Source organism: Mustela erminea, chromosome 1 (genome assembly GCF_009829155.1).
Source record: "Mustela erminea isolate mMusErm1 chromosome 1, mMusErm1.Pri, whole genome shotgun sequence".
NCBI classification, from domain to species: Eukaryota; Metazoa; Chordata; class Mammalia; order Carnivora; family Mustelidae; genus Mustela; species Mustela erminea.
In genome coordinates this window covers 32,268,131-32,284,837 of record NC_045614.1, presented here as the reverse complement: position 1 = coordinate 32,284,837, position 16,707 = coordinate 32,268,131, and the positions used below count along the sequence as shown (strand labels likewise).

The 16,707-nt window shown below is 49.8% G+C and overlaps 1 protein-coding gene across 5 annotated transcripts in view; it reads left to right on the top strand.

Annotated features, from left to right (window-relative positions):
• Positions 1 to 16,707, top strand: part of PRICKLE2 (prickle planar cell polarity protein 2) — a 320,192-nt gene that overhangs the window by 277,315 nt on the left and 26,170 nt on the right. For all 5 annotated transcript variants that reach the window (XM_032324380.1, XM_032324418.1, XM_032324400.1 and 2 more), the window contains one exon: positions 1,555 to 2,427. In XM_032324380.1, coding sequence (XP_032180271.1) covers positions 1,555 to 2,427 — 873 coding nt within the window. The remainder of the gene's footprint in view (positions 1 to 1,554; positions 2,428 to 16,707) is intronic.

Here is a 16,707-nt window from a genome sequence, read left to right as displayed (position 1 = left end):
GGACTGTTAGCCCCTAAAGGTGGAGGTTCAACACTAGAACTCCATTTCTGGGAAGATTTTTATTATCAGAAATCAGGAGTCTTGCACAGGTCCCCTTCCATTCTATAGTACTTGCATGAGACTGCATGCCCCATAGGATCCCCCTACAGGAGCAGGTCCCCCCATCCGCCCCACATCCAGACTTCCATCCTACCAGCTTAGCAACTGCTGTCTAAAGAGCGCCTTGCTGAGATAGTGACGTAGGGAGGCACTCTAGGGGAGTCCACGTAATTCTCCCGTTGGACTAGTGCAGGAATTAGATCCACTCTGAAAGCAGCCACCAGGTTGGGCAGTACAGTTTTTTACTGGTTGGTACTAGGTCCAGGCATGGCTTTAGCCCTGCCCAAAGCTCATGGCCCAATGGCGGCAAGAAGTTGGTGGCCCCCAGAGAGATTGAGTCTTGGAACCAGCAGGGGGCAGAAGAGATGCTGAGAAGCAAGAGCCCTTGGGCCTCTGGAAGGTTCCAGCAGGGCAGGTGTAACAAGATTATGCAAACCAGGGACAGCCCTTGCATGGGGAGCAAGTGTGTTTCTTCCTTCCCTGATGACATTAAGCAAAAGGTGTGCGTGCTTATGGAGGCTGCTTTTGATGAACCACACCCAGGTTTTTCCTTACCAAGTGTTGAAATCCATTTTTATGTTTTCCAGTGAACTGTTAACAGTGATTTTTTTCATCTGAATGGGGGGGGGGCAGTTTGGGCATCAGGTTATCCATTCACTCTATAAAGAGACCCTCCAATATGTCAGGCCATGTTCCTGGACGAGCCACAGAAAATTAAGGACCCTGTTGTCCTAGAGCTTCCCTTGCAGTGGGGGAGAGAATTAATAAGCAGATGCACACATGTAGTCGTGTGTTGTCAAGCAGGGCTCTTGCTCTGAAGAAAAATATGGCAGGTCAGGGTGAAGAGCTGTGGAGAACATGCTCTCAGATGTGTAGGGAGACTTCTCTAAGGAGTTGGCATTGGAGCAGACCCCCGGGGAGAGTGAAAAGGAAATGTTAGTTTCTCAGTTAGGAGCAGGAATTCCGGGTACAGATCTCACCCGAGATTCCTAATTGCATTGAGTGAGGCAAGTTACTGAGCCCTCCTGTACCTCCGTTTTCCCATCTGAGAAGTGGAAATCATATTATAAACCTACCTCCTACAGTGGCGGAGTTAAATGACTTTACGTATAAGCAGAGCACTTAGAGCAGTTCTGTATCTTGTGTTAGCAGCATGATTATAATTTTGTCTGGGAGAATCTGTCCCAGGCAGAAGGATGCATGGACAGGCCATTTTGATCTAGTTTTTTCTCTGCTCGGAGCAAATGAGTTCAGAAGCAGCTGACTGGTAGAACAAGGGGGTTCTCATAAAAGGACGCAAATACCATCTATGTGAGGTCCTGATTATTGATTTATAATTATTTTATTCTGTTGTATTTGGAACCCTGGGCCAAACCAGGATGCTGTGTGTCTCACATCCTAACATAGGCCTCCGAGCCAACTTGTCAGCCTCTTCCATGTCTTTTTCATCCCTAGGGATCGACCAAGGTCAGATGACCTATGACGGCCAACACTGGCATGCCACTGAGACCTGTTTCTGCTGTGCTCACTGTAAGAAATCCCTCCTGGGGCGGCCCTTCCTCCCAAAGCAGGGCCAGATATTCTGCTCACGGGCCTGTAGTGCCGGCGAGGACCCCAATGGCTCTGACTCATCCGATTCGGCCTTCCAGAACGCCCGGGCTAAGGAGTCCCGGCGCAGTGCCAAAATCGGCAAGAACAAGAGCAAGACGGAGGAGCCCATGCTAAACCAGCACAGCCAGCTGCAGGTGAGTGCCAACCGGCTGTCGGCCGACGTGGACCCCCTGTCGCTACAGATGGACATGCTCAGCCTGTCTAGCCAGACGCCCAGCCTCAACCGGGACCCCATCTGGCGGAGCCGGGACGAGCCCTACCATTACGGGAACAAGATGGAGCAGAACCCGTCCCAGAGTCCCCTGCAGCTTCTCAGCCAGTGCAACATCAGAACTTCCTACAGTCCGGGAGGGCAGGGGGCCGGGGCCCAGCCCGACATGTGGGCCAAGCACTTCAGCAACCCCAAAAGGAGCTCCTCGATGGCCATGAAGGGGCACGGTGGCAGCTTCATGAAGGAATGCCGAGAGGACTATTACCCGGGAAGGCTGAGATCCCAGGAGAGCTACAGCGATATGTCGAGTCAGAGCTTTAGTGAGACCCGAGGCAACATCCCAGTCGCCAAATACGAGGAGGAGGAGGAGGAGGAAGGGGGCATAGCCACTCAGCAGTGCCGGACCCGCCATCCCATCAGTTCCCTGAAGTACACCGAGAACATGACACCCACAGAGCAGACCCCTCCGGGCTCCATGGAGTCACTGGCCCTGTCTAATGCCACAGGTATGTTCCGGTCACCTGGAAAACAGAATGCGAGAGGTAATGATCTCTAGGTGACCCGAGGCTGGTCTTCAGGACTTTCATGTTGTTCCTGCCGTGTGCTTTCCTCCAGCAGGGTGTCGGGGAGGGGAAGCGTGGTTTCAGATGGCTTCTGTCTTTGATCACTTTCCCTGTAAGCAGAGCCTGAGGCAGGGATGAGGATGTCTGCGACACAGGGAGGGCGGGCTCCCAGGGAAGGGGAGTCAGAGAGTCAGGCTGGCGTTGGGGGAGAAGCCAAGCAGAGAATGCTATCTGGGCTGGCATCTGACTGCATCCTGACCCCACAGGGGGCTCTGGAGGATGGGTTGCATTGTACAGTTGGCTCCCTCTTGCGACAGGGGTTGACAGTCCCACGTACTGTGTATCTGTCAGTCACGGGCTTTGGGCTGCTAGAGAGGGGCTCCTGGACGAGGTTGTGGGTAGGGGCAGCGGGCATGGCAGGGGCTGTTGGCCAAGGACAGCACTCAGAATAAGAGACAGCTATGAGCCAGAAGCTGTACTCGCAATACCGGGTCGTGCTTGAGACACCACGGCGTCTGTGACAGCTTCTAAGGCTGTCCCAAACTCCAGTATCGCATTAGGGAGCTCATTTCAATGTGTAGATGGAGAACAAAGAAATGTGGGCAGACAGGAGAAGGGAAGTAGGCTGAAAAGGAGCTAAGGGGGAAGAGAGAGAGACCATCCAGTGTCTGCTCTCTCCAGACAAAGGGTGCAGCCCGTGGGACCTGTGGGGACGGATGCGGAAGTTCTCTAAGACGGCACTCCGCGATGGGTAGTCTGAGCGTGGAAGCTAAACGCAGTCTACAACAAGACAAGTACTAAAAATGACAATGTCTAGGAACTCTTGGAACGATCTGACCTTGGCGCAACTTGCCGCAAGTGTGTGCCCAGCAGGCTCGTCTTCTTGGTCCAAGTGTGGACCAGTCAGGGTGTCGTGGGTTGTGAGTTGTGTGTGGCATGGGCTGTGTGTCCGCCACGCTCAGGAGGGTCGCATATTCTCCCACGGTGGGTTGAAAATTAAAAACGGGTCCTTTGCCATCGATAGCTGAGAAGGACTGCCCCAAGATGTGCTTCCCTTATAGGTGGAACACCCAAGGAGGGGGACGCACGCCTACCCCTTACATCAGGGACCCCAGAGTTCCATGGGTCTTGGCGGTGCTTGTGATGAACTTGTACGTGCCAGCCCCATCCGGAGGTGACAGCCCCAGCTCAGCTCTAGCGGGTCGTTGCCATGTGCAACGATATTTAATTATTCACCCAGCAGCAACGTAGCTCTTACCCTGTGCCAGACTGTGTTCTACGCACTTCATAAATATTAACTCACTTAAGGAAACCCTTCCAGCCCTAGAAAATGGTTATACTATTAAGAGTCTCATGTCAAAATGGAAGAAACTGAAGCATAGAGATGCTGGAGAATTTGCCCCCAAGTCACTTGGCTTTTAAAAGGTGGAGTGGGGACTTGAACGTGTGCCTTCAACCGCCCCCCCCAACGGCGGTGCTGTTCATCATACCAGGTGGCCAACACTTCCAGTTCCTCCAGACGAGCTAAACATGGGGATTTTTAAAATGTGAAATCTATTTAAACTCTTTTCAACCAGCAAACAGGTCTGTAAGTCCTAGGAGGTCTCCGCAGGATGTTTGTAACCCTTACGCCTCTGAGATGCATTCACGTCTGTGTTCTGGTGTGTCCTAGAGGACAACTAGCAGGTATCGTTACCCTCCTGTTTCCGATGAAACAAAAATGAGGCCTTAGTGACTAAGCGCCTTACCGCATGTCGGAGAAGCGAGCAGTTAGTGCCGAGTGATGACTGCCTGGCTTTCAGCCCAGTGTGTGCTGTTTTTGAAAAATGTATATGCTATAATTATTTAAGAGGCCAGAAGATAAACAGGTAATTCAGCCTCTGAAGCAGCATTTTTCGAAGCTAGACCACGTGCATTTGATATTGGCTGCTTGATGCAAACATGGACTCCAGGGAGTCCCCTCAGACCTCCTGCATCAGACCCTATGGCGGGGGTGGGGGCCGGGGGGCGGGGCAGGAACCTGTATATCAACCAGCTCCTGCTGAAGCTGATGCAGCCACTGTCTGAGAACAGCTGTCCGTGGGCTTGTCTGTTTGACTTGATTGTCCTCATGCAGTGACTTAGGAGAAAATCAGATCTAGGTGTTGGGAAATATTGGAAAGGTCAAGTGGTATATGTTTGAAGAATGTACCATCTCGCATCCTAAAGAAGATGCATTTATCCCCATGATTTTCTAAGGGCTCTTCGGCAAAGCACTGTATGTCCCTCTGACTCTGAGATTAGGAGACGCCTCCCTGAACTGTGTCTGATACCGTTACCCAAAAAAAAAAAAAAATCCAGAAATCAGCCCTGCCCCGTGAAGCCAGTAGCCACATGTGACTGTTGAAATTTGGATTCATGAAAATTAAATGAGATTAAAATTTCGGGGCCATCTGCTGTGCTAGCCCCGTTTCAAGTGCTCAAGGGCACCGAGCAGAATTTGATATTCCATTTAACTTCAGTAGCCACGTGTAGCTAGCAGCCACCCTTTCTGGACAGCACAGCCGGCGGGAGGGAGCTGGTCGGACGGGCCCAGAGTTAACCCCATCCTTAGTCTCCTGGGAGGTTCTCACAGGAGCTCCAGTCTTTCAGATTGTCAATTAATGGCTTGGAAGACCGGTTTACATCCAGCCTTCATCATGGCCAAGCCGAGTGGCCTTCCACAAACTGCTTACATTCTGTAAGGCTCAGTCACCTCATCTGTGGAATTTAGTGAGTAACAGGACGTCCTTCATAGTGTTTTGGGGAGAAGTCTATGATGATGCATGTAAACTCATTAATATAGTCTTTGACACAGAGGACCTTCTACGAGGGTCACCCGATATTTTTTGCTGTGACTGCATTTTCATCATTCTTATCCCAAGCATACTGGTGCACAGATTGGGCCTCCATGAATGTTTTGGCTACTGACATCTCCCAGCGTCCACCAGCTGCGCAGGTTTGCATTTTTAGGTTTGCAGATGTTCCTGTGGGACGCTCTCCTTTTTTAAACCAGCGTGCGAAGAGCATGAGGAACAGGGAACTGAAGAAATGCCTTCTGTGCCCCTGTGTTTCCATAGATCTGTCAGACACAGCCGTATGGAAGAAAGATTACAGCTCATCTTCTAAGCATTGCTTCGCTCTTGGTCACTGGAGCAAACCTTAGATAGCCTTCTAGATCCTACACTGCATGCACACACACACACACACACACTCGTCCATGCATGCACCCAAGACATGGTATTGACTAGACTTGGAAACTCGGTTGTTTTGCTGCCAACCCCATTGTTGCATTTAAATTTTGCTAGAAAGTTCCTCGTCTTTTGAGAAGGCAGTGCTCAGAACTGTGTATCTTTATGAGACTGACGCGCTGCCTACTGCGCTAAGGAGGCAGGTAGAACTGTGTATATTTAAATCCTGGAATCCCAGTCTGTGAGTAACAAGTATGGGTCATAGAAGGCTTAGCCAAAACACCTTAATCCTCAGGTGAAAGCTAGTTTTCTAGATAATGGATTTTTTTTTCCTTCCATTGTCAATAACTCATGTTATTGAATAAGTTTGTCGTGTTTAATCTGGCATAAAGCATGATCTTGTTGTAGGCAGCATTTTTCCTTTGAGCAGATCTGGAAAAACAGCCTCAAGGACTTGCCAGCCTTAGAGCTGGGCTTTGCCCCGTTCTGATTTGCTTAGAACCAGAAACACATTGCCCCTTGTCCCTGGAAAATACCATCCACCCGTTAGGCTCACACAGAGTGAGTCAAGTAAGCACTGTCAGCCATTGACACCAGCACCATGTGGAGCCCTGAAGAAGCTCTTGAACCCTGTCATTGCCTAAACGTGCCCGCAAAGCAGCTTGCAGCCTGGGCGACCCTAGTACTGCACATAGTAATAGCAGCAGCCACTGGCATTGTGGGGTTTTGGGCACGTACTAGGTAGATTCTAAGGGCTTTGAGTGAACTAGCTCACCATAGCTGGAGGAGGTGGACCCCACTGTTAGTCCCCTCATAAGGATGACCTAAGTGAGACCCAGAGAGGCCGTGTAGCTCAAGCCCACACAGCTTGGAAGTGGAGGAGCAGGAGGCAGTCTAGCTCCAGGCTTGTGCCCTCAACCACCGTACCATGGACATGTGCACGGTGATGATAGTAGTAACGGTTGACAACTGTAAGACCACAGACTGTGGTCTAACATGATGGTGATGTCCCATGTAACGTCTCTCTAAATCCTCATAACAGCCCTGTGAGATAAGTCTGATTATTTTGCCCATTTACAGGGAAGTATGCTCAAGTCCACAGGATTTGTGACCTCTCCATGGTCACGACTGATAGCCAGAATCTCAACCTGCAAGGCGCTTGCTCTCAGCCTCCTTGATAGAGTCCCCACAGGAAGGGGCATGGTCACAGTCAGGATCGGGATTTCTTTTCCTCTTGCAGCCAGTCTGCTGACGTCCGTCTGGCCTGGGCAGGGCAGGACTGAAGCTGGAGAGCACGGCAGAAGGCAAAGCTGGTAGTCCGAGGTGATCTGCGTGGGTCAGGGGAACTTAAAGGCAAAGGAGACAGGTGTAGATGGTCCAGGGGTGGGCGCCTGGTGGGAGGCCCCTGCAGAGATCAGGGGAAGGCTGTACCACAAGTCAGGGCCACCGTTCAAGTCACAATAGAGTCAGGTGAAGAGGAGAGTTCAAATCGGGACCTGTTGCCTCAGGCAGAGGGCACACCAAAGGACAGCTGGAGATGGTTAGCTTGTCCCCAGCGAAGCACGCTGGAGCGCAGCAGTGAGGCTGGGAACACAGCTCTCCTTGAGGATCAGCCGCATGCCGTGAGGAATGGCTGGGTCAGAGAGAGCTGCGACCTAAAGGAAGGAAATACAGGTGTGGAGGGGAGTAAAGAAAGGATGGTTTCTGTGCATTCATGCAGCCAGCCACTGTGACTTGAGGGCCTACCCCGTGATGGGCTGTAGACCAGTCTGCCAGAGCTGGAAATTGGACTTTGTGGTTTAATACCCGTGTGGCCTTGAGCTTACCTTTTTGATGCCTCAGTGTCTTCATCTGTGAAATAAAATGACAGCAGTGCCTTATAGGGTGTTGTGGGAATTAAAGAGTTAATTTCTGTAAAGAACTTAGGATAGTGCCTGATGTCCACTAAGTACTCAGTGCCAGCAAGAAGGTGCCACTGCCTGTGCAGTGGGTTAGGGATACAGTGCAGAGCAAAAGTGGACAAAGAGCCTACCTTCCTGCTCCTCACAGTCTAGTGGAGTTCAATAGATTAGAAGCATTGAATTGTGCAATATGAAATTGAATCTGTGGTAAATTTGGGCTAAGGGGGCATGCAAAGAGAGATAGAGCTGAGACAGGGAGGTTAGATCGAATATCCTGAAAAAGTGATGCTTAAGGGACAAGGGAAGGAGGATTCCAGGCAGCAAGAGCAGCATGTGCAAAGGCCCCGTGGTAGGAATGTATGGCAAGTATAAACACATGAAAGAAGGCCCACAGTGTAAACAGCAGTAAAGACTGATAGAGGAAGACCGATAGGATGTTGACCTAGGAGAGAAAAGTGGCAGGTTGACCGTGCCTTTGGGGGAAGGGTTCTGAGAGACAGAGAGGATCAAGTCAAAAACCTAGAACTGTGTAGGAGTTTGCCAACTCTGATTTTTGACCCAGGCCGCCATCAGCTAAAAGCGCACATGTCATTGGCCTGGATATGTAGAGACCCCACCAAAGCAGAAGTCCGGAAGGACTTCCTGCTGCCTTTGATGAGTGTTGCACAGTTGTGGCACCGACACACCTTGACAAGGGACACTTTGTTGTGCAAGACCGAGATGCATGTGCAAGATGTACTGATGGCCAGGGAGTCATGGGATAATTTTTCAGCCTTGCTGGCAAACTGGGAGAGAACCAGAGGACAACAAGGGGTGGAGGGGAGTTGAAAGAACCAACTGGAACAGCTCACTTGACCAAGAATGTCTGCAATGTTTTTTAATCCTTATAATGCAAAACATTTCTATATTTAATTCTGGGCAGGAACATTGCTCCTTTTCTTCTGCATAGTTTGGATGTGCATCCTCTACCCCAGTTTTCTTTATTTAATTGGTTGGGTAAAACCTCCTAACCAGCTGCCCCCCACCCCCCAGAAACCCCCTTCCTCGCTTACCCCCCTCTTACTTAGCGGCCACACCTCAGTCATGCTCATGAATTTCACAACCCAGATCCTTTGTTCATCCCCTCCGCTGGGAAGGATGGGTGGCCCGGTCCGGAATTACAGATTAGAAAACCCAGGGTCCTGTCAGTTGGCCTCAGGGCCAGCACCGAGAATACACTGGGATGGTCTTCCTTCATGAGAAGGGCAGAACTCTTGTTTGCAAGTGTCAGAAGCCCAACCCAACTGGTGTACACAGATGAGTTTGTTTTAAGTCGAGTGTCCACAAAGTTCACAGGATTTGGGTTCTGGGAACAGCGGGATCCAGGTGCCCAAATGATGTCGTGAGGACCCACCTTCTTTCCATCTCTCTCTCTCTCTCTCTCTCTCTGGGCTCTTACTTCCTCCCCACTGGCTGGCTTTGTTCTCAGGTGGGCTCTTCCCAGTGGTGGTTGAGATAGCCGTGGGCAACTCCAGGCTAACACCCATTAGCACGAGGTAGTGTCACCCAAAGCCCCAGAGTGGGGTCCCGTTTGCCTGACTTGCGTCACCTGACAATTCTTTTTTTTTTTTAAAGATTTTATTTATTTATTTAACAGAGATCACAACTAGGCAGAGAGGCAGGCAAAGAGAGAGAGAGGAAGGGAAGCAGGATCCCTGCTGAGCAGAGAGCCCGACGTGGGGCTGGATCCCAGGACCCTGGGATCATGACCTGAGCCGAAGGCAGAGGCTTTAACCCACTGAGCCACCCAGGCACCCCCACCTGACAATTCTTAAAGGACCTCCTGCGGTGGAAGGAGCGGAGGAATGTTCACTCTGCTCGGTCCGTCCTGAGTCACGTGCCCATCCTGGGACCTAGGGGATGGGGTGCAGCCCATGCAACCTGCAGGGATTGAGAATGGACATGGGCTTCCCAAAGACGAATCCAGGTAGTATTCTCGAAGGAAATGGGATTGTACTGCAAGGAAGTAAACAGCACCCGAACCTGCTCCGAGCATCCCTCCGGGACTGATCCAGGATCTGGTTCCTTCCTCCGGAAGCCCCGTCATGTGAACTTGACCTCATACGTCCATTATGTATGTTTGCCATGGTTTTCTGGAGACGAGGGGGCATGTCTCCATGGTGATTTTAATGCGGGGAATTCAGGATGGCAAGGGGATGTTTTGCAAGGGCAGTACCCAACCCCTCAGCTCAGTGTTGAAGGTGTGAGTCAGGTTTCTGACCGGTTCCACGGGGTGACTTTCTCTGTGTTCCTTATGGCAGCGATGTCCCCTTACTGGTATTTCATGACTCTGAACCGGACCCATAGACCAAGGCCCCGATGAAAACCAACTGAGTGAAAGTCGCGGTAGAATCTGTTCATCTTGTGTTTCTCTTTTTGGGTCAATTTCTTGCTGTGTGGAAGCCGAGGATAATCTCGGGGCCAGGTGAGAGGGAGAGGGGGCAGTGGACAGAGCAGTCTGAACAGAGCCCACCCCAGAGGGCCCGATGCATGCCTGCTTCAGGTCACGGTCTCGCTGACATTTTCTGGGTTCAGAGAAATTTTTCCAGTGTCCTGGTTTTTAATAACCATTCAGGAGGCTTATTTATAACCTCCCTGGGCATGGGCAGTCATCTCTACCCAGAATAAGTAACCATGGTTGCTGACAGGAGAGAAAAGGTTGCTGATTTTATTCATTTTATTACTGAAAAGGCAACATAGGAACATGGGCCCAGGGCGGAGGGAGGGGGCCGACGGGCGCCTCAGACTGGTACCGGATTTTGTAAAGTAAATTTTTAAAGGACCTGTGTGCATTTCTCTTGGAGCTTTTGAATGTAGGAATCTCACAACAGGAAATAACTTCGCTCACATCCACTTGGTAATGGCCTTGAAACTCAGGTTTTTAGGATTTATTTTTTTTAATGTGGGCAACTAGGAACAGCTACAAGAGAACAATTAAGATATAGGGGAAAATATATCATAGCTCTTACCTCTTGACTAGTGTGAATATTTTGGTGAATTTTCATATCTTTTCCCTGTATACCAGCATGTTTTTGTTTTTGTTTTTGTTTTTGTTTTTGTTTTCTGAATTGTAGACATTCTGAAGGTTCTGGGTCCTGACTTTCTTCATTTGCATTCTGTTATTAGCTTCTTTTCGTAGCTTTTATCACATCACGTTTAATGGCTGCGTTAATATTCAGTCGAATGGACGTCACCATGTTCCGGGAATGGGACCCTTAGGAGGCTCCCAAACTGATTTGTATTGAAATCTACATTTCCTTTGACTTGCAGCAACAAAAACGTACTTTTTTGACTCACTCTTTTCCTTATAAACATAATCCAACCTTCTAAATACTTTGGCACAGTTTCTTGCCAGATGCTTGACCTCCTTACTTGAGCATCTCCTCCATGGGGTGTTCTGGTAGGACTGGGAGGCCCGTCAGCGATTCCGTGCCAGCCATCCTGGCCCAACCGCCCCTCCTCTACCCAGACACAAAGTGCCTCCCGATCAGTAGGAAGTGAGTGTGATTGAAACCCCACTTCCTAGTACAAGCCACCTGGGGCAGCTTTGAGGAGCCTGTTTCTTCATGTAAAAAGTCACCACCCCTCCATTAGTCCGTTACCCGGGGACCACCCATTGACCTGGGATGCTTGGCAACAGTACACGTTCTTGGGCCCATCCGAGTCCTGCAAACAGAGTCTCTCACTGGCCAGACCTGAGAATCAGCATTTCTAACAGACGCCCCCACAGAACTCTTGGGTCCGTCAAGTTTACGAAACACTGAGCTAGAGAAACCCAGGTCATGCTGGGGTAAGCAGCCCTCCCTGCCGCCTTGTCTGTGGTTAGAAGTTTCTTCTCGCCGATGGTACCCCTCTTGTATCTTCTCTCAGTCATGAGTCTAGCCTCCTGTTTGGACAAAAGAAAAATTGGATTGTGTTTCTTCTAAAAAGTTCTGAAGATGTCCCTGACATCGGATAGCCCTTGGTACCGTAAATAGCATCTAAGCAAGCTAAGAGCATGTTATCTGAAACACGGAGGGCGTGTTTCTTAAGCACTCAGTCTGGGCTAACTATGAAAGAGAGTGATACCTGCTAAGAGCATTTGGTGGTTTTGGTAGTGTCATTGAAGGCAGCAGGAAAGGTGAACAATAAAATACTCTGACTCCAAATAGGGCCTGTTTCGGCTGGAAATCGATGTGCAAGTGAAGGCCAGGAGACCACAGTTTTCATGAATTGGAAGTGGGTTGATTGGTTGGTTAACTTCGAATAATTTTCAGGCGCATCACCATGAACAGTCAGGTAGTTGTGTGTGTGGGGTGTGTATGTGTGTGTGTGTGTGTGTGTGTGTTTCCAGCGGTGTGCCGCCAGGCACCTCCAGGCACCTCCTCCCGCCTACCCTTCCCAAATCAAAACCAGAGCACGCCGTGTTTCTGGGAGGCAGCTGCCACAAATCAGGCTGAGTAAACAGGCGGGGCACCATCTAGAAGATAAAGTCTGCGTCTTCCAACACAAAATTACTAAGAAAAAGCCTAGTGTTTTCTTTGGTACAAAAACTTCGAACAGCTTAAAAATGTCCTGCTGAATTCCCCCTCCACTTAACTAGAACAGACCCATTTCCTCCACTCCTTTCCTGGGATCCAGAAAAAAGCCTTTCTCAACTCTGGGCTCCCTGAGGGTTTGATGGCCCCGTTTGTGGACTACCCAGCTCCCTGTCTTCTCTTTTGTCTTTTATCCCTCCCACGTACAAGGACTGGGGCAAAAACGTGCTCATTTTGCTCTTTGCAGAAAGCAGTAAAATACGTCCTTTGGTATATTCCTTTCTGTTCTCTGGGCCTTTCGTTGGAACAGCTCCTTGACTCTTCAGCCCTGTAGAGTATAAGGGATTCTTGCTTCTTGGACTCAGCCCGTTATCAGTCTGGGGCCACCTGGGAGGCCTTATTCTGATTCTAACCACCTGCGTGACTGGCCCTGGAAGGGATTCTGTGCTCCCCAGCGGTGAGCCTGCTGGACCTTGCCTGGGTGTCTCAGCCCGGCAGGAGCAGGCTACTGATGGCTGCCTTGTTAGTTGGAGGCACTGACTTTCAAAGGCAGGAAAGTCCAGTTCAGGCTTTCCTTGTGTCTTTTCCTTGGAAGCAGATTGAGCTCAGAGCTGGAAGGGAGAGGAGAGAAAACAGCCTAGAATAACTCATTTTTTAAAAAAATTTCTTTCTTTATATCTGGATCCTGGGTCCTAGGTAAGAAGATCAGAAGAGAAATTCCCTTTACCTGGGATAAACACATAGACACAAAGGCCCCTGCGGGGTGAGCAGGGTGGTCTAGGTCACCGGTTCTCAGCAGGGGTGAGTGGGGAGGGGTAGGGGTTTTGTTACCTAAGGGACATTTAGCAATGCTTGGAGACAATATTTTAAAGACTGACTTATTTTAGAGAGAGGAAGAGAGCACGAGTAGCAGGGGCAGAGAGAGGGGGAGAGAGAATCTCAAGCAAACTCCATGCTGAGCACAGAACCCAACGAGGGGCTTGATCCCATGACCCTGAGACCATGACCTAAGCCAAAACCAAGAGTCAGACACTCAACTGGCTGTGCCATCTGGGCACGCCACTTGGAAACATTTTTGATTGTCACAACTTGGGGTGCAGGTTGCTAGTAGCTTCCAGGGGGTAGAGGCCAGGGGTGCAGCTCCACAGCCTACAAGGCACAGAACAGCACCTTCCCTCCAACCAAGAGCCATCTGGTCCCATGAGACAGTAGCACCAAGGCGGAGAAAGCCGGGTCTAGACTATTGCCTTGGAAGTTTTCCCTTCCCGCGGCAGGCGCTTAGACTCCCGAACTAATGGCTCTAGAAGGCGCCTCCTCCCAGACCGGGCATTTCAGAAGTACCCCCTGCAGTGGAATGAGCCCATTGTGTTTCTCACTCTGACCCCAGCTGCAGCCCACGCTGGGGTTTAGTGTTTAAGGGTCACAATGACCTGGCTGAAATCGCACTGCTGCTGTAGCTATGTGGCCTCAGGCTGGTGGCTTAAACCTCTCACTTCCTCAGCATCCCGTAGTGTGATTATCAATGTATTCTCCCCCGGGGCCATCGTGAAGCGTGGGGTAGTATGCAGAAAGCACCTCATTGCATGTCTGGCACATGGCAAGTTCAATATTGGAGAGTTATTATTATTCTTATTATCGGGGGCCCCAGAGTGCCGACCTCCTGCCGCCTTCCTTTAACTGTGTCTCAGCTCCTTGCTCACTTAACCAGGGAGAGGAGAGCGCGAATGGAATTCAGAAATCCTTCCGAGGTGCAGGAATCGACAGATGGGCCGTGATACCTGGCAGTTCTGCCGAGGTCAGCAGTCCAGACCCACGCAGACACCCAAAGTGGGGAGTCCTGCTGTTTGGATCTTCAGGGGTGATCGCAGCAACCCTGGATCTCAGTCTCCAGCCTTCTCTGAGCTTGAAGAGGCTACCGCAATCTGTGGCCTAATTCTGCCCGTGTAACACTATTAGTACTAATGGAGCCCTCCCTCCCCGTGTGAGAAGGGTCCCTGCCAGCTCCTGGACTTCAGCCTTTGCTTCTCTGACCTCCCTTCCTCCTCCTCCACTCCCCCCCCCCACCCCAGCATCAATTAACCTCTCAGAGAATTCCCATTCGATACAGCTTACAGGAGTTAATTTGTTCTTTCCATCTGTGGATGAGAAGCAGGCCCTGCTCTGGGCCCTGAGCTGGGAAGACAATGGGGACAGACAACAGTGGAAGTTTTCCATGGAGATCGTTATCAGCCGCAGGAACAAGCCCAGCCAGGCCCTCATCTGCAGATGTGTTTCAAGCTCTGGCCCCGGGGTGGGGGTGGGGGAGTGATTCCAGCCTGGCCCCAGGGTTCTCAGATGGTTCTCCATGCAGCCCAGATCTCACCATCCTTGAGGGGACGGTGAGCTATAAGTGGCTGGGCTTTCTATCACCTTGAGCACTGTCCTTTGTGGCTTGCTTTCTGCTTGGGATTCGAGCCTCCGGAGAAGCAGATGGCTTCCTCTGTCATTCTCTGCTCTCTGAATCTGTTTATTGTGGGGGCCTCAGTAGTCAGGGCCCCTGGGTGCCACACTTTTATCTGCCAGTAAGAGATGGAGCCCATCAGACCCGAGGACAGTTTTTATTCCAGCTTTCCTCTGAGCTCCAAGACGACAGCAAAAAAAAAAAAAAAAAAAAAAAAAGAATTTTAAATCCTCTTCCGTGGGTGCACAGAAGTATCATCTACTCCCCACCCCCATCCACCCCTTTTGTCTTCCACCAGCTGAACCCAAAGTCCCCCGGGGAGCACTGAGATGTAAACACTGTCAGCCCAGCCCCTAATATCCTGTACCGCAAACTGTAAACACAGGAGAAGATGCCACATCATCCCTCGTGGCATTCCCCCAAGATCTCCAACACACTGGGTTTCTAGAGTTGCCATTCAAAGGAGGACCATGCTTGTGTGTCTCCCCCACCCACCCAGAATCCCAACATCCCTTTTTTAATCTGTCTGCTATCCTAGAGTTTGATTCAAGATTGTTTTGGAAACAGAATAGGGAGGAGGAGGACATTTTTTTAAATCTTGATTCTTCATTCTTTTATATTCATGTGGTCAACAAATATTTATTGAGCATAAATCGACATTTATAGACATTGGTGAATGAATCCCACCCAGTCCCTATGGGGGTCAGAGCCCCAGCAGGAAATAGGCAGCACATTCAAAGAGTAATTAAAGGCTAATGAAGGAGGGCTGCTGAGTAGAACTAAGGACTCAGGGAGAGAATTGCAGCCAAAACTGCAGCCTTGGGAGGGAACCAAGGCAACACCTTGAGCTCTCTCACTCTCTGCACTCCGATCTCCTCCCAGAAGTCAAGCCCCACTCACTAGAAGCCAGAGAAGAAACACACACACACACACACACACGCACACACACAGAGACACACGTGGACAGATTGTGATTAAGTGCCATGAAGGCAATGAACAGGGTCAAGAATAGAGAATGTTGAGGGTTAACCACCTCAAAAGGATGACCAGGAAGCTCTCTGAAGTGATATTGTAGCAAGAATTAGATAAAAGGACTTGGTCTGGCACAGGAAGAGAAGGGGAGGGAGGGAGGCCCTATTGGCCTTAGGAATGGCATATGCAAAGGCCCTGAGGCAAAAGAGAACTTGTGCAGTTCCAGCAACTGAAAGCAGGCCAGCAGAGTTGTCAAGGGGGAGAGTTATATTTAGAGCTGTGAAGCAGTCACATTTTATTGCTGGCTCTGGTTCAACCTCCTGGAATCCCTCTGAGAACACTGTCCTCGTCCCCTTTTTCAGTGGGGGTGTCTTAAAGTAGAAAAAGTCAGCTGACTTGCACAGGGAGTCGAAAAAGCAAATGCAAGTGTATAAGGAAGCATTAGGTGAAAAATTTCATGCGTTGCGGAGTGTGAGGGGAGGACATGCCATTTAAGACAAAAAAAGTTTTTTGAAAGTCTGTGAGCTCTTTCTGTTTATCTTTCTATTGCTGTGGCTTACATTTACTTTCAGTGCTTAGTCATATCCTGGGTTTCATATACGCAGTACATTTGCATATAACCCCAGGTATCCAGGCTTAGCAACGCAACTAATGCATAAATCTGATTAATGCAAAAGTCTTTCCTTAAGTAAACAGTAATCCTTGAAAACATATGTTACGCAGAAGTATGATTCACAAAACCCCTTTTTTTATTGCACAAATTAGCCAGTATTGGCCCTGGCCAACAAAATCCAGTGTTCTTTGGATATGCTTGTCTTGAAGAAATATTGAGTAGCTGTCGTTTTTCCCAGGTGGATGTTGCCAAAATTACAGAAGGCTTTCACTTTACCTTCAAAGCTCTGGGTCCTTCCACCTTTCCTCAAAATCCCTAAGGCCAAGGCCCAGAAGTTCAGCAGGAGGATTTTGTGTTGCTGGGACGGGAAGTTAGCGTGTGATATTGCCCTTCTAGAATCTCATCACTGTGGTAGGACAAGAGATGAGACCTTCACGAATTCAGTTATGTCACATTCACTGAGTGGTGACCAAGACTTATCCTTAGCAAATCTCAAGAACCATCACATGTTTGAGGCCCTTGGCTGTGACTA